The sequence below is a fragment of the Delphinapterus leucas genome, chromosome 1 (genome assembly GCF_059928025.1).
Source record: "Delphinapterus leucas isolate spDelLeu-1000000601 "Yukka" chromosome 1, BTC_Dleu_Yukka2, whole genome shotgun sequence".
NCBI classification, from domain to species: Eukaryota; Metazoa; Chordata; class Mammalia; order Artiodactyla; family Monodontidae; genus Delphinapterus; species Delphinapterus leucas.
Genome location: NC_143129.1, coordinates 170,773,280 through 170,798,241, shown reverse-complemented (window position 1 = coordinate 170,798,241; position 24,962 = coordinate 170,773,280). Strand labels below are relative to the sequence as shown.

The 24,962-nt window shown below is 55.1% G+C and overlaps 1 protein-coding gene across 4 annotated transcripts; it reads left to right on the top strand.

Annotated features, from left to right (window-relative positions):
* The first annotated feature begins 263 nt into the window (after positions 1–263).
* LDLRAP1 (low density lipoprotein receptor adaptor protein 1) lies at positions 264–24,584 on the top strand. 4 transcript variants are annotated; one of them, XM_089898729.1, is made up of 9 exons: positions 266–425; positions 8,881–9,023; positions 9,828–9,940; positions 12,253–12,367; positions 17,873–17,945; positions 18,330–18,416; positions 18,940–19,070; positions 20,757–20,788; positions 22,550–24,584. In XM_089898729.1, the coding sequence occupies exons 1-9, from the start codon at positions 338–340 to the stop codon at positions 22,692–22,694; spliced, it is 927 nt and encodes a 308-aa protein (XP_089754855.1). In that variant the 5' UTR covers positions 266–337; the 3' UTR covers positions 22,695–24,584. The 4 variants fall into 4 exon arrangements, with proteins under 4 accessions (XP_089754862.1, XP_089754855.1, XP_022407494.1 ...); XM_022551786.3 differs by having other exon boundaries at positions 271–425; positions 20,754–20,788; XM_089898740.1 differs by having other exon boundaries at positions 321–425; positions 8,782–9,023; positions 20,754–20,788.
* Positions 24,585–24,962: the final 378 nt, after the last annotated feature.

The window sequence follows — 24,962 nt, the reverse complement described above, 5'->3', positions numbered from 1 at the left end:
GGAGAAGCGGGTCTCGGACCCTCAGCCTCCTACCTGGTGGGAAATAAAGGGTTTGGGGAGATAGAGGAAAAGAGAGGGCGTCGAGGGCTTTCGGCTCGCTGCCTCAAGGGCGCCCTTTGTCTGGACAGCCTTGGGGAACTGGGGCAGAGACCGGGCGAGGCGGGGCCGGGGGCGGAGCCTGGCCGGCCCTCGCCCCGCCCCGGCGGACGTCGGCGCGGAGCTCGCGCGGGGGAGGGGAGGAGCGCGGAGCCCGTGAGCCACCCGGCCCCGGCGGAAAGTTTTCCCTGACGGAGTTTTGGCTGCGGCGGCGGCGGCGGCGGCGGCGGCCCGAGCGGCTATGGACGCCCTCAAGTCCGCCGGGCGGGCGCTGATCAGGAGCCCCAGCCTCGCCAAGCAGAGCTGGGGGTGCGGCGGCCGGCACCGGAGTGAGTGCGTGCGCGACCACCGGGGCCCGGCGGGGGCCGGGCGGGGGTCGGGGCGCACGGACGCCCCTCCTCAGAGTCCCGGGACGGGGCGGGGAGAGGCAGGGCCTGAGTCGCGCCCTGCGGTCCCGAGCGACCTTACCCGGCCCTGCGGGATTCGGGGTCGCCGAGGGTCAAGCTGCGTTCCTACTCCCGTCCCCATTCTGTGCGGCTGGGGAGGAAGGGCAGAAGCTGGGGGAAGAAACCGGAGCTCGGGGTCCCCAGGTGCGGGCTGCAGTCGGAGGGAGGTTGCAGGTCAAAGGAAGAGACTTGCGCGACCCCAGCACGTCCCCTCTTTGGACAGCCAGGGGAGGCAGGAGCTCAGCGTCGGTACCCGGGGAGGGAGCAGGGGGCAGAGGCTTGGGAAGATACCCCCATCCCGCACCCCAGCACTCTGGCCCCGAGGTCAGCGGCCGGTGGGAGCCCCCTTGCCCCCTTCCCCCACCACGAGGTTACCTTTTGACTCCCGGGCGCCCAGAAGCCGACTCAGTGTGAGCCCGGGTTTGCAGGTACCTACTTGAAGTTGGGGGCGAGGCTCAACCTGGGGTCTCGGGAGGTACCTACCACACACCGGCCCATTTAGACCTCGTTGTCCCCTCCTCTGGCTGGGTCCAGGTGCCACGGCCGGCCTCCTGGCTATTTTTGAAACCTGTTTGCTTCTCGCACCTCCCCGCTTGATCTTCCGATGTCCCTGGGCGCCCGGGGGGAATGGCAGACTCTGCCGCCACCTCTCCCAGAGGCGTCTGGGAGCCTGAGAGGAACCTCATCCGGCTCCCCCTCCTCTCCCTGTCTCCAGTTACTCTCAGGGAACCCGTCACCTGGCACCCTCCCTTGAGGCCTGAGAAACCCAGCCCTTTTCACGAGGAGAAACGGAGGGGCTTGTCTGGGGTCACTCAAGCCTTCCTGGCAGATATGGAGCCAAAGCCAGGACTCCTGCACACTGCCCCCCATGCCCCAGCCGCCTGGGACCCTGGCCTCTCCAGGCACCAGGATGCCGCTGTCAGTACAGTCACACCCCACCCCCTTCCCTCTTGGCCTTCCAGGGCTCCACCAGGGGAGCCCTAGTTCGCTAGGCCCAGGGGAGGCCCAGGAGTGCCAGCGTGTCTCGGCCTAGGGAGCCTGCCCTGTCCCGCCTCTTGCCCGGCTGTGTGGTTCCAGCTGTGCCTGCCTCCTAAACCAAGACAAGACTGGCATTGGGAATGTGGGCTGGTGTCTGCTGGTGGGGGTGGGGTCAGAGACCATTAGGACTGGACTAGGCCAGGGATGCACCCGTCTCCCACATTTATTGACTCCCAAAATAGCTCCTTTAAATATTTGTGGGATTTGATCAGAACTGAGAATGATGGACTGTTCCAGTGGGGGAACCCTGCAGTTTTCTCTAGGGATAAGGGAGGGGTGTGGGGCTCTGGGCAAGGGAAGGAAACTTAGGAGCCCCCCTTCCCTTGGAATCCTTCACTCGATATGGTGAAGGGTGAGAGTTAGCCACCTTGGATGGTGCAAAAGAGTTTCTCCTGCCTGCTCTGATGTTGGACAAGTCACTTTTCCTTTCTGAACCTCAGTTTCCTCATCCGCAAAATGGACATAACAGTTCTAACCCGGTAGGGATGTTGAGAAGGTTGTTGACAGTAACACTTCCTTCTGGCACCTAACTGGTGGTTTCCTTCTCCCCCATTCCCCTTCCCGCTGCCTGTCATGTGGACCTTCAACATGATACTTAGTGTGGTGGAAAGAGTTTTGGGGGCTCAGAGCCTGTCTACGTCTGTGGAGGAAAGAAGAGGAGAGAAGAGCCTTCCTATTAGGCAGACCCCAGTAAGCCCAGAGTGCCATCCTGGAGCCTTCTAGACCCAGAATAAGCGAGGTCGAATCCCCACCTGTCCCTGGTTATTAAGTCAGTTTTCTGATCTGTAAACTGTTAATAACAAGGAGTACCCACCACAGATTTTTTTTGGGGGGTGCAGGTTAGCTGAAATCATGTTTTGCCTGGCATAGAGAAAGAGTTCAGTAAATGGTAACTACTGCTTTTGTCCCTCTACCTTTTACATAGTGTTTTTGCCTCCATTAGTGCATTTGCTCCTCAGAGGTGACAGAGCAGGGATTCTTATCAGATTCGTTTCTCAGATAAAGGAGCCTGAGGCTCAGGGAAGTGGAGTCACTGGCCCCGACATGGCCACAAGTAGAGAGGGAAGCCATGCGGTGTGTCTGGGGTGGAAGTGCTGGGGCAGCCTGGCCTGTGGTGGTGTCCCAGCCAGGCCTTGGACCCAACCCTCAAGAAGGTCTGAGCCCTGTGCTTGAGTTTTGGGGCCAGGCTGAAGCCACTGGAGTTAAGGTTAGATTTTTTTTTTTAATGTTTAATTTTTATTTATATTTTCTTACTAGTCACCCATTTTATACACATCAGTGTGTACAAGGTTAGATTTGATACCCGCTGTCGGCTGTGACTTGCTCCTCACCCCTCAAGGCCCTCAGCTGGGATCAGCGTGATCATTGTTTTATTTGCAGAGAAACTGGAGCCCAGAGAAGGACTTGCCTGAGGTCCCAGAGCAAAGCCAGCGGCAGACAGCTTTCTTTGCCCTGAACCTCATGGCTCCCTGTCTCCCAGTTAGTGCTGACTTTGAAGGAGGGCTCTCTCCTTCTCCCACACATGGCTTTTCCCCCCACCTCTTTGGAAGCCATAAATATTCTGTCTCAGTCCCTGCCCTGGGTTTTCCTTTCATCCAGCTGCCTGGAAGGGTGGTTCACCCTGGCCCCTCAGTACCCTTATTTCCAAGAGGAGTCCCTCTGGCCCTCGGGCTCCTCCACGGGTTGTCAGAGAACTCCATGAGAATGGGTAAAAACAAAGCTGGTTTCAACAAAGCTGGTTCATGGTGGTAGGCGGGGGACGGAAGATCTATTCATCCTTATTTATAATGTTTATAATGAAAAATATAAATAAAGCCCAAACCATAATATGTATTGAGCACTGACTGTGTGCCGGGCACTGTTAGAGGTGTGGGCGAGTCTGGGGAATGCGTCCATCTCTCTTCGGATAGCGCCAGCCCTCTGGGGGAGGAGGTGGACAGTGTGGCCAGGGTGCAGATAAGTGGGGTGCTTGTGGGTAGTGGTGACGCCAAGAGGAGAAAGATAAAGCGGGTGAGGAAATGACGGGCGGTGTCTTGTTTGGGTTCTTCTAGAAACAGATGCTGAGACAGGGATCTGAGTAAAGCCACTTATTTGGGAAGAGATCCCAGGAAATGTTCGTAGGAGAAGCAAGAAGGGAAAGGAGTCCGAAGAGTGGACAACATGAAGCCAGTTTCCATTGTGGGCGGCTGGGATGCCACCTGTGGGGAGCTCTGGAGCAGTTAGTCCATTTGAGGGGCAGTTCCTGTCAGTGGTGGGAGGGGGCTGCTGGGAACAGGAGCTCTTACTGCCCCAGCCCCCATGGGCATCTGAGTCTCCGGCAGCCAGAGAGTGGCGTGTCAGGTGGCATGTGTGGAAATGGTACCCACCGAGGAGATAAAGGTGGGGCACTGAGAGAGTCAGTGCAGGGGGTCAGGGAAGGCCTCTCGGAGAAGGCGTGGAACACACATATGAATACAGTACAAGGAGGGAGGAATCTGGGAACAGCATTCCAGCCAGAGGGAACAGCAAGTGCAAGGGACATTTAACTGGAGGCTGGGACGCTGCTTCTCACAGGTCTGGCGGCAGAGGGAGGGGTGTGTGGCTTGAAGGAGTCAGGTCACCCACTGCCCACTGAAAGTGAGCCAGACGCTCCTTTCAGGCAGCCTCCAGGAGAGGATACCCGTTCTTGGATGACCCCGAGCCTGTCCCTGCTCATGGGAAGGGGCTTGGCGGGCTGCAGGAGAGAGCAGAGAGCACAGCTATGGATTCAAGGCCCAGCACTGTGGATTATGAGTCATGGCCAGACACCTCTGAGTGTCTTCATCTGTGAAATGGGAGTCCTAATATATCCTTGACTCTTCTCATAAAGTACTGCAAATGGCTATGTACGCATTAAAGCTCTTTGCACTTGAGCCTTGGTAATGACACAACACTCACACTTGGTATCTACCAGGTACCGTTCTAAGCCTACCTCGTGTATACTAATTTCATCCTCACAGCAACCCCATAGGGTGGGTACAGTTGTTGTCCCCATTTTTAAATGACGAAACCAAGGACCAGGGAGGTAGAGTGACTATGAACCCCACAGCCCGTCTCCAGTCCTCATCATTTTAACCTTGACAGCATATTTTTTTCTTACAGTATAAGTAGGTACTTAGGAATGGTAGCTGCTGCTATTATCTTTTTTTTTTTTTTTTTTTTTTTTTTGGCCGTGCCCCACAGCTTGCAGGATCTTATTTCCCCAACCAGGGATTGAACCCGGGCCCCCGCAGTGAAAGCGCCGAGTCCTAAACACTGGACCGCGGGGAATTACCTTTTTTAAATTATTATTTTCTTTCGATAGTCTTAACGACTTCTCAAATTTGCCTAGCACTTTTCACATGCTGAACCTTTTTCTGATGATGCTCCTGCAGGCCTGAGCCCATTTGTCAGATAAGGAGACTGTGGCCTAGAGAAGCAGCCACACTCCAGGTCACAGCAGAGCTTGGGTCCTCTTTTGAGGTGTCACTCTGTGGCTCCTGAGGCCATATCCCCACCAGGCCAGACGAGGCTGGAGGCCAGGACCCCTGCTGGAGGTTCCCCCCTGGCCCATGGGTTTGGCTGCAGCTCTGATGTTCCAGGCACCAGCCAGGCTGGGTCTCCCAGGGCAGCAGAAGGGGCATAAGGGCACAAGAGCTCTGACGCCTGGGCAGGGGCCCGCTTAATAAGAAAAGAGTACATGTTTGCAGCTACAAGTTAGACTGGGCATATGGTCCATCCATCCCCAGCTAATTCTGACAGCAGGTCATCTGTAAAATCGTAAAGTTAAAATAGTGCAGTCATTACCCACGACCCGGCCAAAAATAACGAGGACCGGAACAGCGCTGTGGACTCAGGCCTGTATTTGCCTGGGGGCCTCCGGGAGCTCTTCCTGAAACCCTGGGCTCCTCCTGGGAAGGAGCACATGGCCTCCAGCCTATCCGAGGTGGCTGGATGGTGACCGGGCCGGTGTGGCAGTGAGCCCTACCTCTGTCTTTATTGAGTGCTCTTTGGTTCCGGTTTCTTCAGGGAGGGAGTGGGGTGTGAGAGAACTTACACCTCACTGAAGAGGTGAATCATGCCCAGAAGTATGGGCGTGGAGGCAGGGTTCCCTGGAGGGGCAGGAGGATCTCTGCTGGGCCTGGGAGGGGCAGGGAGAAGTAGAATGAGACAGCAGCAACATTGAGCGGGGATGCCCCTTCTCCATACTAGCTCCTGGGAGAGGCAGACATGCGTGGCAGTCCTTCAAGAGGAAAACACACAGCAGACAGCTGCTTGGTGGTTGTGATATGGCTGTGGGAGGAAGAGAAGGAGATCCATACTCAGGAGGGGCAGAGAAACCCCTGACAGCAGGGACAGGCCCCAGGAGGCAAAACCATGGGTGGGGCCCTGTGCTAAGCACAGTACATTTTATTGTCTCATTATCTCATTACATTTTATTATCTCATTATCTCATCAAAGGGTCACCACAGCCCTGTGAGCTGGAGACTTTTGCTTCTCCCACTTTATAGAAGAGAGAGCTGAGGCTCAGGGAAAGGAATTAACTTGCTCAGGCTCACTCAGTGGATTCTAGGATTAAGGCCCTTGCTCTTAACCACTAGGCTATACTGCCTCAAAGAAGGCCTTCTTGGAGGAGGCTGGGTGTGAGGGGTTTCAATCAAGCAAAGGGAAGGGCATTTCTGGTAGAGGGAGCTCCTTGAGCAAAGGCAAAGAAGTGGGAAAGTAAATGTAACGTCATGGGAAGAAGCTGTGTCTGATTGGATCGTCTGCTGTGTGCGTGCCTGCATGTGTGTGCGTGTGCTTGCGTGCAGGGATATTGGGGGGGAGACGAGGCTGGGCAACCTATAATTTCACAACAGTCCTTGTGGGAGTTGCCTGTAGTGCTTTGGGAGCTGGGGTCCCTCTGATTGCTGTGTGACCTTGCACAAGTCCCATCCTTCTCTGGGCCTCAGTTTTATCATCTGTCAAGTGAGGAGGTTGGGCAGAGGGTCTCTGAGGCTGATGAGTGGCAACCAGTCTACCAGGGCTCTGTTCCAGGAGGCCATAGAAGAGGGGAAGGGTCAGGCCAGGGAAGGAGGATTGCAGAAAAATGCCGAGTATTTCAGAGGTCAGGGGGGACTGGGGAATGTTTTAACAGCAAAGAGGTCGTCTGTGACCTTGGCAAGCTTTGGCCCTTTTGGAATGGAGGGAGCGGAAGTGGCTTTGGAGAGGGGCCAGGAAAGGGCTGAGCTGGTGGAAATGGGAGAGAGAAGACATGAAAATGGGGAGAGGAAGGATGTTTGCTGTGGGGCAGGGATGGGTAATGAGATGAACAAGGCCACCCCTGATGGATTGGTATTGCCAGCCAGGAGCCTTTTATTGAGAAACAGTCGGAAGGCTTTAAATCAGAGGGAATAGAGCTGCAGTTGATTAGCAATGTCTGCCACGGACACAGGCGACGGGCATGGCAGCACATAGTCTGCCGCCCTTGCTTAGATGAATATCGAGTTGAAAGTGGTGGTCTAGGCATCTCCATACAGAGAGGAAGCCTCAGGAATTAAGAATTATGGGGGGAAGTACCTCTGGCTCTAGGAACTTCTCCATGACCTTTTGCTAAACTGAGGGTAGTTTGCCTCATGGCAAGATAGCGTTTGCCTAATGGTTAGGAAATTGGGCTTTAAGTGTCAAATAGACAAATAATTTGGCAAATTACTTGTCCTTTGAGCCTCAGTTTCCTCCTCTGTGAAATGGGAATGAAAGAATGCCAGCTTGCAAGGTAGCCGTGAGTGTTAGAGGTAATGGTAAGAGCTGCTCCTTTGTTGTTACTGTAGCTCTGTTTTGCCCTGATGGTGGCAATATTCTTGGTTTGTTTGAGAGCAAGGCCCATGTCTGAGTTGCTCCAGGGTTCCCATCACCAAACCCAGGACTGGGACACCTCGGGGACTTTCTGATTCTCTTTGGAGGATCAAATGAAATAGACTCATGGTTGATGGGACAGAGGATGGGGTCACTTTGGGGTCTTCTCAGTGGGGGTTGGCTTCATGTGAGGTGGAGGCCTAAGGGCAGAGGCTGGAGGGCAGTGGTCCAGGGTCCAGAGCTGAGGATGGGGTTGGGGCATTGCAGGCCTGAAAGCCTTGGGGTTATCTGGGTTCCTTCACTCAGGAATGCCAGCTGCATGCCAGGCTCTGGATGACAGGTTAACAAATTCCTCCTCACCTGGGTCTCAGTTTGGGAGACGAGGTACTCCTGTGAGTTCTTGTATGACCCCTCCCACAGTGAAGACCACACTTCCCCTCCTGTCCCTCTGCCTGCTCAGGGCCCTCTCTCATGTGGGTGGGGTGAAATGGAGGCCTCTTTCCAACTCTCCCTCCTGGTCTGTTTCACCACCCAGTGAGCCAGGCTCATCCCCTCATTTCCCAACCTTCCTGACCTCAGTCGTGATCAGAGCTTTCAGAGGATCCTTCCCATGTGTCCTGCTGTGTGCCATTGCTGTAGCCCAGGCATTATTAGTCTCAAAGAGGAGAGGGGCCTTCCCCAAACCATGCAGGTGGGGGGAAGCAGAGCTGGGATTTGAACCCAGGTCTTCCAGATTCAGTGGCCTTCATATGATGGTTCTTGAGCAGTCACCTCCCCCTTTCCCCACTAAGCCTTACCCCACGCCCACCCTCCTTGGGCTGCTGTCTCTTTCCTGGTCTCCCTCCTCCCTACCTTTTGGTCTCTGTGGCTGTGCAGATGGAGGAAAGCAGGCCAGGCTGGGGCCATGGGAACCACCCAGTTTTGAATTCTGACTCCAACCCTTTACTCATTGTATGTGGCCTTTGTCTGACGACTTCACCTCTCTGAGCCTCAGTTTCCTAATCCGTAAAGTGGGAATAATACCCATCTCACCGGATTGCGTTGAAGATTCAATAAGAAAATGGCATGGTTTGCCCTCAGCAAGTGTTAACGTTGAAGTTAAGAGTTTGGGCTTCGGGTTTGAAAATAAAAGTTTGATTCTTGGCTGTTGCACTTGCTGGCTCTGTGGACTTGGTCATGTGATTTCGCCTCCCTGGGCCTCAGTGTCTTTGTCTGTAAATGGGTATGATAAAAGTGTCTGCCTCATAGGTCCTCCTGAGGGTCAATGAGAAGATTTTATGTAACGCTTCCTACCGTGGTGCCTGGTACGTACTAGAAAATGTTATTTCTTTATTAAAGATAAAAGTAATGATAGATGGGGGGACCCCAGTGTCCCTGCTGGGTCTTCCTAGGAGACGGGGCCTGCAGACGCTGTCGCTGTGGTGGGCCCTGGCCAGCGGGGTCTGAGCGCCTATCCTCCTCTACCCAGAGCTACCCGAGAACTGGACAGACACTCGGGAGACACTGCTCGAGGGCATGCTCTTCAGCCTCAAGTACCTGGGCATGACGCTGGTGGAGCAGCCCAAGGGTGAGGAGCTGTCGGCCGCCGCCGTCAAGAGGATCGTGGCCACGGTGAGCCCAGTCGGAGTGGGGTGTGGGAGCACAAGGAAGGGGCAGCTCCTTCTGGGGATTGGGGGTCAGCACTCGTCCCCTGCACGTCACCCTGACTGAACGTATTACAGCTGCCCTCCCCTGCGTCCCCCCGCATCCAGCTTAGAGAGTCGAGAGGGCAGCCGTTGGGCTGGCAGGGTCCGGCCAGTGTCCTCCTCTCCAGCTGCTGTGGCCGTGGTCTCTCTAAGCCTCCCCTCCCTCAGCTCAGGCCACCGGCCTAGGGTTGGTAACTTCGTGCCAGGGAGGGATAGTGGGAGGGTTGCTGGCACCCAGCCACTTGCCCTGTGGCCTGAGGGACTGGATTTCCTCCCCAGCTCTGAGTGAGCACGTGCCCTATGAGTCCACCCCTCTTGGTGGTCTCGGCCCCCTCTGCTCAGGCCCTGGCTGGTACAGTGGGTGGAGCGTGGAGTCCCCATCCTGCTGGGCTGTGATAGCGCGTTCAGCCCTCAAAGTCTGAGGTCCCTCCTAGCTGTGTGTCCTTGGGCAACTCCCTTAACCCCTCTGAGTCCAGTTTCTCCTGAGGCAAATCCCTGCCGCCTGTGAGGATGACTCGAGGTCCCGTGCTTGGCAGACAGCAGGTACTCAGTGAGTGACATTTGTCCCTATTTTTATTAGAAGAAGGTGTTCGCTGAATTGTCTTCCCCGGTCACCTAAGGTGAGGCCTCCCGTGGGCCTCGCGTCTGGGGCTTAGAGCAGCTGGGTGTAGCCCACGAGGGTGGGTCCCAAGTGGGTAGGTAGGCTCCTCTGACCCACGTCTGCCCCAAGGCCAAGGCCAGTGGGAAGAAGCTGCAGAAGGTGACTCTCAAGGTGTCGCCACGGGGGATCATCCTGACCGACAACATCACCAACCAGCTCATTGAGAACGTGTCCATTTACAGGTACGCTCAGCATTGCCCACATTCAGTCTGCTGCTCGGGGCAGTGGATGGAGTGCTTTGTCTGAATCCAGACCCTACCACTTCCTATCTGGGTGACCTTGGGGCGTTAGTTTCCTCATCTGTGTGTGGGGTTGGAAACAGGTCCCGCGCGGTGTGCGGTTTTGAAGCCCTGGATGCCCCGCGCCTGGCTCACAGTGAGCGTGTGGCTCATGGCAGTTGTTGCTGCCATTATCACTAGTTGCAGCCGGCCTGGGACACGCCTGCCCCCCACCCCACCCCGAAGTGTGCTGCTGAGTCAGGCTTGGAGCGGAGAGCTGCACAGTCACTGCCTTTTTCGCCGGCAATGCAGCAGCTCAGCTCTGGACATCTGGCCAGGTGTCCAGGGAGGTCTCAGGCAGAGGCTGAGGCCAGAGTGTAGATGATCTCTGTAGAGGGTGGGCGCTGTTCACAGGGCAACAGGCCCGGCCCTTGGAGCCTCAGGCTGTGCCCGCCTCTCTCTTAGCTGGTCAGTTGTAAAATTTCAGAGCTGGAAGAGACAGGCAGCTCAGGTCCATTTTCCAGGTGGGTTCGCTGAGATGCAGAGAGGGAATTGCCCAAGGCCACGTGGTGAGATAGTGGCCGAGCTACGCCCAGGACACCGAGGCCAGAGTTCTGTCAGGCCTCTTGTCCCTGCACTCTCTTGCCTTGTCTCCGAGCAGGTGGCTCAGCTGGCTGGAGCAAAGCCAGTACTGGGGTTGGGGAGGGGCGGTGGTGGGAGGGTGGATGTGTGTTGAGGACGTGGTTTTAGAGTTTCTAGCTGGTGTCCAAGTACCTGCTCTGCTGAGGTCTGTGCCGGGTGAGGAATCAGACCCAGCCCCTGCCTTCAAGGAGCTTCCAGTCTAGGAGGGGATGGAGCAGAGGACATGGGAGATAGAGTATAAGTGTTTCCCAAGAGGGCAGAGAAGGAGAGGCCTGCCTGGGGAAACTTGGGAGGGCCTGTCACGGGAGGAGGCGCCTTGCTGGGGCTTGAAGAATAGGATCTAGTTGAGTGATACCGAAGACCCAGGGCATTGAGGACAGGAGGCTGGATCCCCTGGGTTGGAGAAGAGGCAGTTGGGAACCTGGCACCCCCTCCTTCTGCCCACCTGGGGGTTTTAAGTGGTGATGATCCCTTTGTCAATGCCTGTGATTGAAACTGGGGCCACATGAGGTGAGGGCATCTGCTGAGCTTCTGTCCCACCTCTGGGCTGCCAGCTCCTCTTCTGATTGGGATTCCCAGGATGACTGGAGACAGTGGGGAGGGATCAGACAAGGGGGGAGAAGGTGTTTCAAGAGGAGGGAGCTGCTGTGTCTCCCTCCTAGGCCCCCGCCCTACTCCCAGCTCCTTTTCCCCTGGCCACAGCTCCAAGAGAAGCTGTCATTAGTCTCAGTCACCCTGGGAGAGATGGGCCTGTAACTCATCTGACCTGTGCGCAGGGGTGTGATCAAAGGGAGGGCAGGTGGGGGACACTCAGGTGAAGGGCATTGTGGGCGGGGTAGTGTCCTGCCCCCCTTTCCAGCTGGTTAGCACAAACTCTTAAGAGGCAGCATGGCAGTGGTTATGGCCTCCGGAAACTAGCCTGGTGGTCTGAGACTCTTAGCCTTAGTATTCTCACCTGAAAAGTGGGGATAGTACTAGAACGCATCTCAGAGGGCAGTGAGGTGATATCTAGAACGTTGCCTGGTGTACAGTAAGGGCTCACCTACTACTATTTAGGGATGTGGCTCAGTAGAGGGGGGATGTGCCCTTCCTCCAGTCTTTTTTTTTTTTTTTTTTTTTTGGCTGTGTTGGGTCTTCATTGCTGCATGTGGGCTTTCTCTAGTTGCAGTGAGCGGAGGCTACTCTTCATTGTGGTGCACAGGCTTCCCATTGCGGTGGCTTCTCTTGTTGCAGAGCACGAGCTCTAGGCACACGGGCTCAGTAGTTGTGGCTTGTGGGCTGTAGAGCGCAGGCTCAGTTGTTGTGGCGCACGGGCTTAGTTGCTCCGCGGCATGTGGGATCTTCCCGGACCAGGGCTCGAACCCGTGTCGCCTGCATTGGCAGGCGGATTCTTAACCACTGTGCCACCAGGGAAGCCCTTCCTCCAGTCTTTACCACCACTCCTTCTTGCCTAGCCTGGGCTTCCCCACTCTCCCGCACCCCATGGATGGCCCAGGATGCTAGGCCCAGAGTCCCACCCTGGTGTAGTGGGATGGCAGGCTTTCTGGAACTCAGGGGAGATGCTCTAAGGGGCTTTCGGGATGCAGTCAGGCCCCTGTGCCAGAGTCTGGTGACACTTGCCACTTGCCTTTCAGAATCTCCTACTGCACAGCAGACAAGATGCATGACAAAGTGTTTGCGTACATCGCACAGAGCCAGCACAGCGAGAATCTTGAGTGCCACGCTTTCCTCTGCACCAAGCGGAAGATGGTCAGTGGGGAGAGGCTGGGCTTGAGCAGGCTCTAGCCTCGCCTTGGCAGCCCTGCCTTGGGGGCCCTGACTGGGGGGAAGGCAGGACCCAAAGGTGACATCAGTTAAAGAAAGTCTGAAGTCCCTGGGAACCTCAAGTGGGTGCTGAGAGCTGAGGGCACCGTGTAGGGCTACAGTCAGGTGGGCCACCTGTCAGGATGGGCTGCCCTCGGCTGGCCTGTGGGCAGCGACAAGCCCTCATTCCCAGTGAGTGCCCTGAGCCACTTCCTCTCTATAATGTGATTTGATGGATTTGAGATCTGGGGCGGGAGGGGGTCTCCTGTCACTATAAGGTGCAGGGCCTTATAGGGATTAGTCTCTAGAGACTGGTGATCAGAGGTGCCCAGTGTGAAAGGCAAAGGCGAGGGCCCTCAGAGGACCCGGCTCACTGTGGCCGGAGAAGGGAGGGAAATGGCCATATTTTGGTACCTACTCTGTGCCTGTTTCAGTGGTAATCTTTAAGGTACAGTCTCATTTACTCCTCGGAGCAACTCTGCAAGGTGGGCGCTGTAACTGCGTTCATTGTTTTTATTTTTATTTATTTTTTATTTTTTGTTCATTTTTTTTTAATTTTTTTGCGGTACGTGGGCCTCTCACTGTTGTGGCCTCTCCCATTGCGGAGCACAGGCTCCGGACGCGCAGGCTCAGCGGCCATGGCTCACGGGCCCAGCCGCTCCGCGGCATGTGGGATCTTCCCAGACCGGGGCATGAACCCGCGTCCCCTGCATCAGCAGGCGGACTCTCAACCACTGCGCCACAGGGAAGCCCTCATTTTTATTTTTAATGAGGAAACAGCCTCACAGAGGTCAGCTCTCTTGCTGAAGGTGAGGTAGCTAGCTGTCATCTAGCAGAGGGTGCCGTTAGCTAGCCGAGGGTCTAAACCCACGTTTCTTCTCTCCCTGCATGGCTGTGAGGAGCCAGGAGTCCCTCACCCCATTTCCAGGCCGCCCTGACACATCTAGCTGGGACGAGCTGGACCTCAGTGGTCTCTGGGCTTTTGTCTTGAACTTCGTGGCAAGCAGCTGGAGGGAGTCAGCCTTTGTCATTGAAGTTTTTGTTTCTGAGGCCCCAGAGATCTGAGCAGTATTGGCCTCTGTTAACCTCTGTGTACGAAGCCCAGAGCCCCAGTTCCTGTGCCCTGTGGTCCTTGTAGCCAAGGAGACAGGATCCGTTCCCCTCCCCATGTCATCAAGGACATATCCAGGACATCACAGTCTTAAAGTGACCCCCGCCCCGCCTAGGCTTTCTGCTACCCCTCAGAGCCCTCTTCTCCAGCTTCAGAGCCAGTGGAGCATCTTCCGGTCTCCCTCTCTGCTCTGTCATCACATTGCTATTTCTGACTCTCACCCTCCTGCCTCCCTCTCATAAGGTCCTTTGTGATTGGGCCCGCTGGGTAATCCAGGATAATCCCCCATCTCAAAGTCCTTAACTTAATCACATCTGCAAAGTTCCTTTTGACATGTATAGTAACATTCACAGGTTCTAGGGATCAGAATGTGGACATCTTACCGGGGGTGGGGTGGGGTGGGGTGGGGTGGAGGGAGTACGATTCAGCCTACCACAGGTCTTGTGGGAGGAGCACTGTAGGAGGAGACAGACCAGGGGCCTGATCCTCTGTGACCGTGGATAAGACCCTGACCTTCTTTGGGCTGCATGCCATCAACAGAATGAGGAGGTCACCTCAATGACCTCCAGGATTGTTCTGAAAGGTCTCAGTTTCTTTTGTGCACCTTGTTTCTTTCCTGCAGACTCGATGTCGCCAGCCACTCACCCGGGGCCTCATGATGCCCTGGGTCCCTGAGCTGCGGTGGCTTCTCCCGTGACAGCCTTGTTCCCACAGAACAAGCTCATTATGTCCCCATTGTTTGTCTCTTCCTCCCCACTGACCAGAGCAGGCACTGGGCAGGGGCAGCTGGCCCTCAGCCATTGCTGCAGTGCAGGGGCTCCCAACATGTAGAGGCTTCCTCTGGGATGGGGAGGTCGGGGGTAAAAGAAAGTGGATGCTGGCCCAGCGGCTAGGGGAGCCTTGGGCCAGAGGACTTTAGACAGGCTTGAACAAAACCCGTCTACCCCAGGCCAAGAGGTCAGGTACTGGGGAAAACAGCCAGCCTGCTTGGTGCTGACAGCAGAGCCATTGGGCAGAGGGACGGGCTCCTGCTGGACACCCAGGGCCCAGACTCTTCGCTTTTGGCCCATTCTTATCTGCATCAGGAGCGGCTGGATATTGGCTTGTCCATCTCCAGCCTTTCCCACCTGGCCTCCCCATTTCAGGGAGCCCTGGGGAGGTCCCTTGGAGAGACAGCCCAGCCCAGGGCGGTGTCGGTAGACCGCCTGATGTGTGTGGTGTCCTTGTGGCTCCCAAGGCCTCAGCTGAGCCCAAGCTGCCAGTGTGTTATGGCCTTGTGGTCTGGCCACGTTGGAGACCTTGAGACTCTCAGGGCGGAGTGGACGTCTCTGCGGAGGAGGCAGGAGGTGAAATGGGTGCCTCAGTCCACATCCTGCCTGCTGGCAGGTCCCTCCACGTGCTTGCTGCTGCCTGTCCCAGGCTGAGCTCTGTGTCGGGCACTGGGGACCCAGGGTGGCCGTGAAGATGCGAACCAGGCGACGGGAGAGAAGAGCCGGGATTCAGTAACGGGCATACAGGGAGCTTGGCTCTCAGGCGGAGGTTTTTAAGTCACTCTGGAGGTGGCACATGAAGCGTTCTCAGAGAAGGAGACATTTTGAGGTGGGCTTTGAAGGATGAGTAGTAAGTAGGAGTTTGCCAGGCCAAGCAAAATGGGGCAGGGTGGTGAGAGGGTGGGTGCACTCCAGCACAGGAATCAGCACGTGCAAAGACACAGAGGTGCAAAATGAAGTGGTATGATTGGGGGTTGGGGATTCAGATGTCACCAGAGCCTGGGTGGATGGCTAGGTAGAGTCAACCTCAGGGGAGCCTTGAATTTGCACGCTGACGTAGCCCTCAGTCGTTCTGGCCAAGGGTCCAGAGTTTCCACATCCCCACCCTTCCTTGCTGGGCTGCCTGAATGAGCAAGAAGCCTAGGACCCACCCAGATTGAGGGGCAAATGGGTCCCTTTCTGGGTCACCCACCAGTTCAGCTCAGCTCAGGCAGCCCAACCACCTGGCCTCTCTTTCCCTGTGGCTTCTATTGGGCATGGCCAGGATAAGGTTCTGTACAAAGAAATGTTTCCATCTGCCCACCTGGGAGGCCTCAGCCAGCACTTCAGCCTCTGGGCTCTGAAGTGAAGGTGCCATTGCTGACATCGGTGGGGAGCCCAGGGTTGCAGTACGGGTGGACTCCCTAATTCTACCTGGGGTCGGGTGTGGCAGGGCTATTCTCCCTCCCAGGCCACTGGCATTCCTCAGGTCATCCTTTTGTGCAGTGATTTATGCTTCTGGGCAGCAGGGCTGTACAGGGCACCTGGCCCGACTTGGTTTGAGAACCTGGTTGGGGTCCTTTATTCCGGGGTCCTGGCCCAGGTCTGCAGCCCTAAGCTAGACCTGGTCCCCGTGAGAAGCTAACAGCCTGGTTACCCAGAACAAAACAGGGACGTCAAAAACTGGGCAAGGCAGTACCTGGTCAGGGTAATAAGACAGACTCAGAGGCCAGAGGCACTCAGGAGGGGCAGGCTCCTGGCCTGCGGAGTCAAGGAGGGCTTTTCGGTGGGCAGGCCTGAGCAATCCTTCCATCGCTAGTGCCCAGATTCCTGCAGTCGCCCAGGAAAACGGGGCCCACCCCCTCCCGGTCTCTGCCCAGCCTGGGCTTTCAGCCACCTGCATGCATCTGCGTCTTGAGTTATGTTTGGTTTAACTTGCAGCTCAGGACTCCGGGGTGAAAGGGCGGGGATGTATGCAAATGAACAAGCAGATTTATGCAAAAGCAGTGTCGGACTTGTGCCCTCAGATTTCCTGGAGGCAAAAATAATGGCGTTCCCATCTCCCTGCCACACTGGGTGACCAGCCCTTGCTTGGGTGTATAGTGATCTGACTCTGGCTGGTAATTAGCCCATATTTTTATTTCATGGGCAATTCTCAATGGTAACTGGGTCTATTAAACTTGATCCAGACGTGACAGCTTAAATTGTAAACAGCTGTGAAGAGTTTCATCCTTAATTACCATATTTAAGTTTTGCCATAAAGCGCCCGTACTTCCATCAAAAATGTAAATGACAGAGACATTCAAATGAGATTTTATACTTCGTGAAATTTAATTGGCATGGATCAGTCAGCTTGTTTAGGGATTTTAAATTTTAAAAAAATTTTAAAGGCAGTAGCCACAGATTCATTTCTCAATTAAATTGAGTTGTCTGGCGGAGGCGAAGGGAGTGGGGCCGAGGCGGGTTAGGCCTGAACGTGTCATACACTTCAAAGAGTCTGGCGGCTTTCTTCCCCAGGCCGAGCTTGCAGAGGACGCTACATGTCGCTTCCGGCTACAGTTGCGAGCTCTGGGACTTCCACTCCCAGAAGCTGAGCTGATTAACCCTGAACTGGAATCAGAGAGGAAAGGGCTGAGTTGAAGGTGGGCTAAGGGTAGGTCCTGGCTGGAGTGTAAGGCCTCAGGAGACCTGCCCCTGGGCAAATGCAATTCAGCCGCCATCCTAGACACCCCTGGAGGGCTCTGGGAATCAGGGGTGTTCAGAGTCGATGCTTGCCTTCAGGGAGCACCCAGGTGGGGTGACACAGGCATGTGAGCTGGTGACACTTTCATATGCGTGACACCAGAGAGAGGTAGGCAGGGCTGTGGAAGCCCAGTGCCTGTGACGCGACATGACGTGACGTGAGAGAGGTGGTGACATTTGAGTTGGGTTTGAAGGAGTAGATGGGAGTCCCCCAGGTTCTTTACAGGTGGGTTATGGCACTGGATGGTTTTAGTCTTCTGCCCTGGGCCCTCATTGACATATTGCTCCTGCCAGGAAATGTAGAAGCCTCCTACTGCCTTTCTGGCATTCAGTTATAAGCCCCTCTGACCCAGCATAGTAGTAACCAGAGTCTAACCTTTGCCTCTCCAGCTGTGGCTCATTCAGGCAGTGGCGGGGCCCTTTCCAACTCTGGCTTTTCTGTTCTCTCATTTTAAGGACTAAGTTACTGTGTGCAGTCCTCAGGTAATTAGAGAGGACTTCTCGGAGGAAATAAGCCTCACAGTTAATTGCATTTAGGGGAACTCCAAGGCGAAGGAAAAAAGTAGAGGTGAATAGCCATTGCCAAGGTGGGGATTGGAGTACCCGTGGGAATCTTGGCTGGGCTCCACGTAGTGAAGATGGGACCCAGCTGCCTGGGGAAGGTGTGGCCTCATTACATCAGCTTTGGTGATGTGGGAGGGGCCAGGACTCTGCCTCTGCCAATCAGGCATTCCAGAGCCTGGGACAGCCAGGGTGGACCTGGCCTGGAGTCCCTGGGCCTCCAGTTGAGACTTGCGTTTACCTGCCTAACACTGTACCCCTCCCCCGACCCCACTTCCTGTTTTTCAGGCCCAGGCTGTCACCCTCACAGTAGCCCAGGCCTTCAAAGTCGCTTTTGAGTTTTGGCAGGTATCCAAGGAAGGTGAGTCTTGTTTGTGGACATGGTGGGTGGGGTGTACAGGGGCGTTGAAGAAGACCAGCAGAGCAGTAGGGGCGGGGAGGACGGTAAAGGCTCTGGAGTCAGGCCTGGACTGATCGTCAGCTTCATCGCCTATCTGGTTTGTGGCTTTGCACAGGCCCCTTCACCTCCGAGTCTCAGTTTCCCCATCTGAAGAACTGGGAGCAGTTGTCTCCCTCCCCCAGGGTCCTTGTGAGGATTAAGTGAAATATGCAGAGTTTCTTTTCTCCATTCTGGAGACCTAACACCTGCCCCCTGAGATTGGCCACAGCCTACCCCTGCCCAGTGATGGCTAGGGATGGAGTGCTGGGGTCGGGGGCTCCAACGCGCTGTGCCTTGGTCCCACAGAGAAGGAGAAGAGGGAGAAAAGCAGCCAAGACGGAGGGGACATCCTGGGGGGGGGCCGCCGAGACAGCACCCCTTCGCTGAAGAGCCGTGAGTCTTGGGCGGGGGAGGGGCTGCATGGCATGGGACCCTTCATCCAGAGGGCCCCCCTCCCTCCTGGGCTGGGGTAAACTCCGGGGTTTTTATCTTTGTTTTGGTGTTAAATACATAATGCTTGTTTATTATAGAGAAATTAGCAAATGCAGGCAAAGGGGAAAAATTACTTGTTTTGGTGCATGTTCCTCCAGATATGTCCCTATACAGGTATATAAATCTGTGTATACATCTCTCCCTATACACTTTACATCTTGTTGTGTGATCTCTTAAAAAACTTAATACCTGTTGTGAATATGGGTTTCAGCCTAAACCATGAGTGGGAGAGAGCTTCCCACCCTGTGGGCAGCCGTCCAGCTGCTTCAGGAGGTGCAAGGGTGGGGCTCTGGGTGGTCTGGGTGATAGGGCTGGAAAGGCCATGCCCAAGGAGGGAGTTGGGACCAGGGTAGCCCAGGAGGCTCCAGGATGGGGCTGGGAGACAGGAACCTCCTCTCCTCCTGACACACCTGACCCCTCATAGTGGTCGCCACTGGGAACCTGCTGGACCTGGAAGAGACAGCCAAGGCCCCGCTGTCCACGGTCAGCGCTAACACCGCTAACGTAGACGAGGCACCGCGACCTCAAGCCTTAAACAGCAGCAGCGTTGTCTGGGTGAGTGGTCGTGTGGCCTGGGGACCCCCCAGGATCCAGTGAGCCTTGGCCTGATCCCTGGATGAGGCCTAAGGCAGCTCCAAGGTGCAGACCCTGGAGCCCGTGACTTGCAGGCCTCCAGGAGGGCCTGACCCAGCCTAGCAGCCAGACTCAGGGTAGGGGATGAATAATGTCCCCTTTGAACCTAGGGCTGCGTCCCCAACAGCCTTGGCTCCCGGCACAGCTGTCTCCTCACAATGCCTGGCCTCTTGGCCTGAGCATCCATGGCTCTGCCCACTGCAGGACCAACCAAAGGCCCCCTTGTTCTCGGCATGGGCACTTCGCTCCTGAAGCCTCTCCCCCTCGGCCCCCTGAACGAGGAGCCTGAGACTCAGGCAGGCAGCCTGGCCCTTGACTCACTCTGTGACCCGGGGCAAGCACTCTGACCTCTCTCTGTCTCCGCTTTTTCACTTCTTCAGTGATGATGATGACCTCTGCCTGCAGAATCTCCCAGAGGAACATAATTTTTCAATTTAAAAAATTAGAAATTTTTTTCATTTGGAAATAATTTCAGACTGATAAAAAATTACAGAAATGGTACAAAGAATTCCTGTTCCTCTTCATACAGATTCCTCAATTGTTAACATCTTACATAACCACGTTACAAAGATCAAAATTGTTAACATTTATGCAACACTTATATAATCTACAGACCTGATTCACATTTCTCCACTTGTCCCTCCAATGTCCTTTTTCTAGTCCAGGATCTATTGCCGAATGACATGTTACTTTACTTGTCATGTCTCTCTCTTTTTTTTTTTTACATTTTTGAAAAATCTTTTTTTTAATCTATATTAGAGTATAATTGCTTTACACTGTTGTTTTAGTTTCTGCTGTACAACAAAGTGAATCAGCCACATGTATACATATATCCCCATATCCCCTCCCTCTTGAGCCTCCCTCCCACCCTCCCTATCCCACCGCTCTAGGTTGTCACAAAGCATCGAGCTGATCTCCCTGTGCTATGCACGTCTCTTTAATTTTAAAAATCTGGAACATTGGTGGACTTGAAAACCTATCAAATCCCATTGCCTGTTGGGGGCCACCCAGTGTCCCCCAAGCAGGCACTGCGAGCCTTTTCTCTGCAGTCTGGGAACCAGCCTTGCCACCTGCCCGTCCTCCCGGAGGCTGTGGAGGGAGCCTTGCCCATTGTTTTCCCACCTAGGCTGTGGCATTCCTGCCATCAGCTATCCCTTGTGAGCTTGGAATTTGGGCTCAGCTTCTGAAAGTGGGTGAAAGCAAGAAAACCTTCTTCGCATCCTCCCTCTTGGAATTTGAAAGCTGTAGAGGTCGTCTGGTCCAACCCCCTCATTTTGTGGAAGGAAAAGCTGAGTCTTAAAGAGGAGCAGTGACTTGCCTAAGGTGTTGCTGAGTCGTGGCAGAGCTGGGACTTGAACCCCCAGGTCTTTAGGCACCTAGGTGCCCTTTCTCCTGTCCCACATCCCAGGTTTGGGTCCCTGTGCTGAGATGCTGGTGGCAGTAGCCAGGTGGAAGGCCTGCCTGTGCCTGTTCCTCTAGGCGCCCACCAGACTCCTACGCTTGTGTGCCACGTCCCTATAGCTTACCCAGGGCTGGGACAAGCCCCGGCTGTGAGCACGGGCTCCCCCTCTGAGGGTTCTTATCTCCTGCTTTGTTTTCCCCAAGGAGCTGGATGATGGCCTGGATGAAGCATTTTCAAGGTAACGTTAGGTGGGCTCCTGGTGCTGGGGGAGGAGGCCTGGCACTTGGGGGTTGGTCTCCAGGGCCCTTTGCCATGTCTGAGAATGTGAACTCTGACCTTCCCCAGAGTAAAAATCTCAACTCAGATACCTCCAGGGGTGGGGAGCTCACTATCTGGCTAGGTCTGCCAGAAAGTTCTTGCTGTTGAATCAAAAGCTATTCCTGGTGACCGCTCTACCACAGGTTGAGCTGAACTGAACACACTACAGCTCAGGTTGGCTTCCTCTTCCTACACCTGGTGTAGCCTTCAGAAATGGGCTTTTTTGCAGGCTTTGTTCCTTCCAGAGGTTTTGCATTTACGGAAAGGGGCAGGGAGAAGGCAGTGTTTTTGTTTTTTTTTTTGCAGTACGCGGGCCTCTCACTGTTGTGGCCTCTCCCGTTGCGGAGCACAGGCTCCGGATACGCAGGCTCAGCGGCCATGGCTCATGGGCCCAGCCGCTCTGCGGCACGTGGTATCTTCCCGGACCGGGGCACGAACCCGTGTCCCCTGCATCGGCAGGCGGACTCTCAACCACTGCGCCACCAGGGAAGCCCAAAGGCAGTGTTTAATTAAGCCCATGGAGCATTACGTAGAGGAGGGATGTGAGTCCCATTAGGAGATATTTGGTCTAACCAGAGGCTGGTGGCATTTCCCCTTTTCCCAGGGGCCATCTCTGTCCATGGCTGCCTTCAGCTTGGGGACACGCCACCAAGAAGGCTGGCTGAGGAGAGGCCCAGGCAGCTCAGGCTTCCGAGCACTGGGCCCTGGTCGGCCAGGCCTTCCTTTCTCCCTTGGGACCCTCAGAAGCCCCCTACAGCCCTCCCCCGCTTCCCCATCCCCTTCCTGCCAGAACCAGTGGAAACCTCTCGGTGCAGCCCAGGTCGGGGGAGTGGCGTGTGTGGCCCCTTCATGATTCTTTTTACCATCTTCCCAGCTTCTCTGGCTGACTACAACCCCCTTGATTGAAGGAAATCTTTCATTCACTTTTTCCAGATTACTAAAGTGTCTTGTGCCCTTAATGAACAACTTGGAAAATCAGCAAAGCGTTAAACAGGAAATAACACCATCCCATAATCCCACAGCCCTGACTTTGGGGCTTAATTCACGCTAATCCTATACATATACATTTTTTTTGCATTCATCAGCTCATCATATTTGCATTTGGGGATCCTGATTTTCACTTACTGCTGGTGTATCAGGAGCATTTCTCCAGGCTGTTAAAAACTCCTTGTAAACACCTCATTCACTGACTGCCTCATGTTCTTTTAAGGACATGGGCCGTAATTTATTTAACTCTCCCTATTCTTGGTACGTTCAGTTGTGCCCCTTTTTGAATTTACTTTGTGAACAGCACTGTGTTGAACATAGTTAAAGCCAGTGGTCTTCCATGGTTGCCCCAGGCTCTCTCCCACGCATGCCCCTCTCGGCGCTGGCAGCGCTGCCCCTTCTCCTCTTTCCTGATGGAGCTGTGGATGGTGTGGGTGCCCCAGCCTCTCCGTGGTGGGAACGCCACTGCCTGCCCCACAGTTTTCTGAGCCCCTTGACCCTCAAGGGTAGGCTCTCTGGTTAGAGGCGCCACCTCTACTGACATCCGGGTCTTGCTTCTTTGGCCATGTGTCCTGCTGTTTTCCCACCCACGTCCTCTCACTTCTGACCCTGGTGCTGGCCAGGCTGGACCGGCTCCTCGGGGCCCCGCCAGCCCCTTGCCTGGGCCCCCAGCTCACGCAGCTCTGCCTTCCAGGCTTGCCCAATCTCGGACGAACCCTCAGGTCCTGGACACTGGACTGACAGCACAGGACATTCATTACGCCCAGTGCCTCTCGCCCGTCGACTGGGACAAGCCTGACAGCGGTGGCGCCGAGCCAGATGACCTCTTCAACTTCTGAGGCCTGGGGCTGGCAGGACACGTGACAAACCAAAGCCACCCATGTCGGGGGCGGGGGCCAGCTCCAGGACCCCCAGCCAGTGTCCTTCAGTCGGCAGCGCTGTCAGTGTGCAGATCAGAGCTGCAACCAGTCAAGCAGAGGGAAGGAGAGATTCTTTTTTAACCCCTTTCTTTCTCTGAGAACTGAAAGATGCCTTGAATATTTATTCAGTGACTCCTGGTTCAACTCAGAAGCTGGTTTTGCATCAGGCACGAGCGCAGTGTTATAACCAGCTTTCTGCCCTCTCTTGAGCGAGCTCTGCTCCACTGTGGGTGTCAGGATGGTGGCCAAAGCATTTCTTGTCCCTTCTCTTCAAGGGCCCAGATTTCCCTGGAGGTGCCCTTGCTCCTTACTGAAAGTAGTCGGATCGTTCATTTCTGTCATCCTTTGAGCACAGGAGGGCAACACAGCCGCGGGAGGAGACTGTGACATCCAGCCCGCCTTCCGTGGGGGGCCCAGCGGGCCGGGGCTTGGGCTCCTGGCCCTGGGGGCTCTCAGAGACAGAGGGGCAGACCCTGACCAAAGACAACACGTGGCAGGCACTTTAAAGCACACACAGCAGGTGTGGCCCCCAGCTCCTCGATGGTGCTTCGTTGCGTAGAGCTTTCTTTCTGCCCTTCTTCCGAGAGACGAGGCCCAAAGTCCCCGGCAGTGCTTGGAACCGGTGTAAGTGGCTGCCCTGGACTCCCAGAGTCTGCCTGCGGCCGTGGGGTCATCTGTGTGACCGCCTCCTGCAGAGCTCCCGTCCCGCCCTTCCCCCTCCACGTGGATGAAGGTTTCCCGCGCCGCTATTTGGTCTGAGCCCCACCTCCCCGTACTTCCTGAGATAGTGCGTGAAACCTAACACCTAGATTTGTTTGCGAATGTTTGGTTGCCAGTTTCTAGATGAGGAAACTGAGACCGCACGCGTGGAAGGGGCAGAGTCAAGAGTAGAACCCAGATCTGGTGCCACAGCTGCCTTCTCACCCACACCTCTCAACTCACACCTCCTTTCTTCTAGCTTTGTTGTCCTCCCAGGAACCAAAAAGCCCCAGCTATTTTCTGACCAAAATGTGTTTCATAACAAACCATCTGGTGCCTTTACTCACATAACTGGCATGAGCCTGTGTGCCCTGCTAGCTGTCTCGCTGTTGATTTCTGTGAAAATGGAAGTGTTTGAAGTCTGCTAATTTAGAGGGTGAAACAGAACCAAACTTCGTAAGCATCACGCTGTTCCTTCCTGATGCTCCGACCCCAGGTCGGGGACGTACCAGCAGCAGCCTGTCTTCAGAGTCTCCCCTCCTCTCCTATCACCCCCATGGGGCTCCCAGCAAAGCCGCCAGCACGTTCTTCGTCCTCAGGTGCCTCCCAGGCCTGGCTTTACCAAGCTTAAGTCTCTGGTGATAGTTGGAGCAGGTTTCACCAGCCCAGGAAACACACCGTTTCTTAGAATCTACTTATCTAACTAAGCATCTGAATCAAAACACAGAGACAGGAGTGCCTGGGTGAGAGGTGGGGTGGGATTGCCTTTATCAAAGTGTAAAGATAACTTCCGTTCCCTGGCCCAGCTCCTGCACCCCCGCTGCCCACCCCAGATCTCCTTGGTATCAGCCCCTGTATTTGTCGTGAGGCAGCAGGGCTTGGGCCTGACACAGGCCACCCTTGGCACAAGGGTCCAGGAGACCTGAGAAAGGCTGTGCTGTGTTTGTGTGAGTCTCCATGGGGCCTTCATCTGGTCTCTGGCCAACAGTGGTCAGTGTGCTCCCCTTGTGTCTACAGATAAGTTTTGTTGTGCTTTACTTTGTATTGCTGTAAAGGAAGTTCTAATGAGGAAAAAAATAAGTAATAAATGTTCTCTTTTTGAAATACAAAGAGCACTTGCATGGAGTGTCGTGGTAGCCACGTAGGAGCGTGGCCTTGGGCAGCCCCTGCCCTGGGTGGTTGGAGCAGTGGTGGCCACAGACCCAGACATGGGGGATAATGGTCTGTGATCCCCTAGATGAAGCCCGAGGGCCCCCTTTCCACCAGGCAGATGGGTTGTGCGATGAGGTCATCTCTGGATAGCTTAGTGAGCTCAGCACTGGAGAGGCCTCTGAAAACCTAGGTCAAGGCCTCCTAACCAGGGTCTGTGACCCCTTGAAATGTACATTATGCGTGTGGCCACACATACATTTTTCTTGGGGATGGTGTCTCTCATTTCCGTCACATTCTCAAATGAGTCCATGACGTTTATTCATTTGACAGACTTTG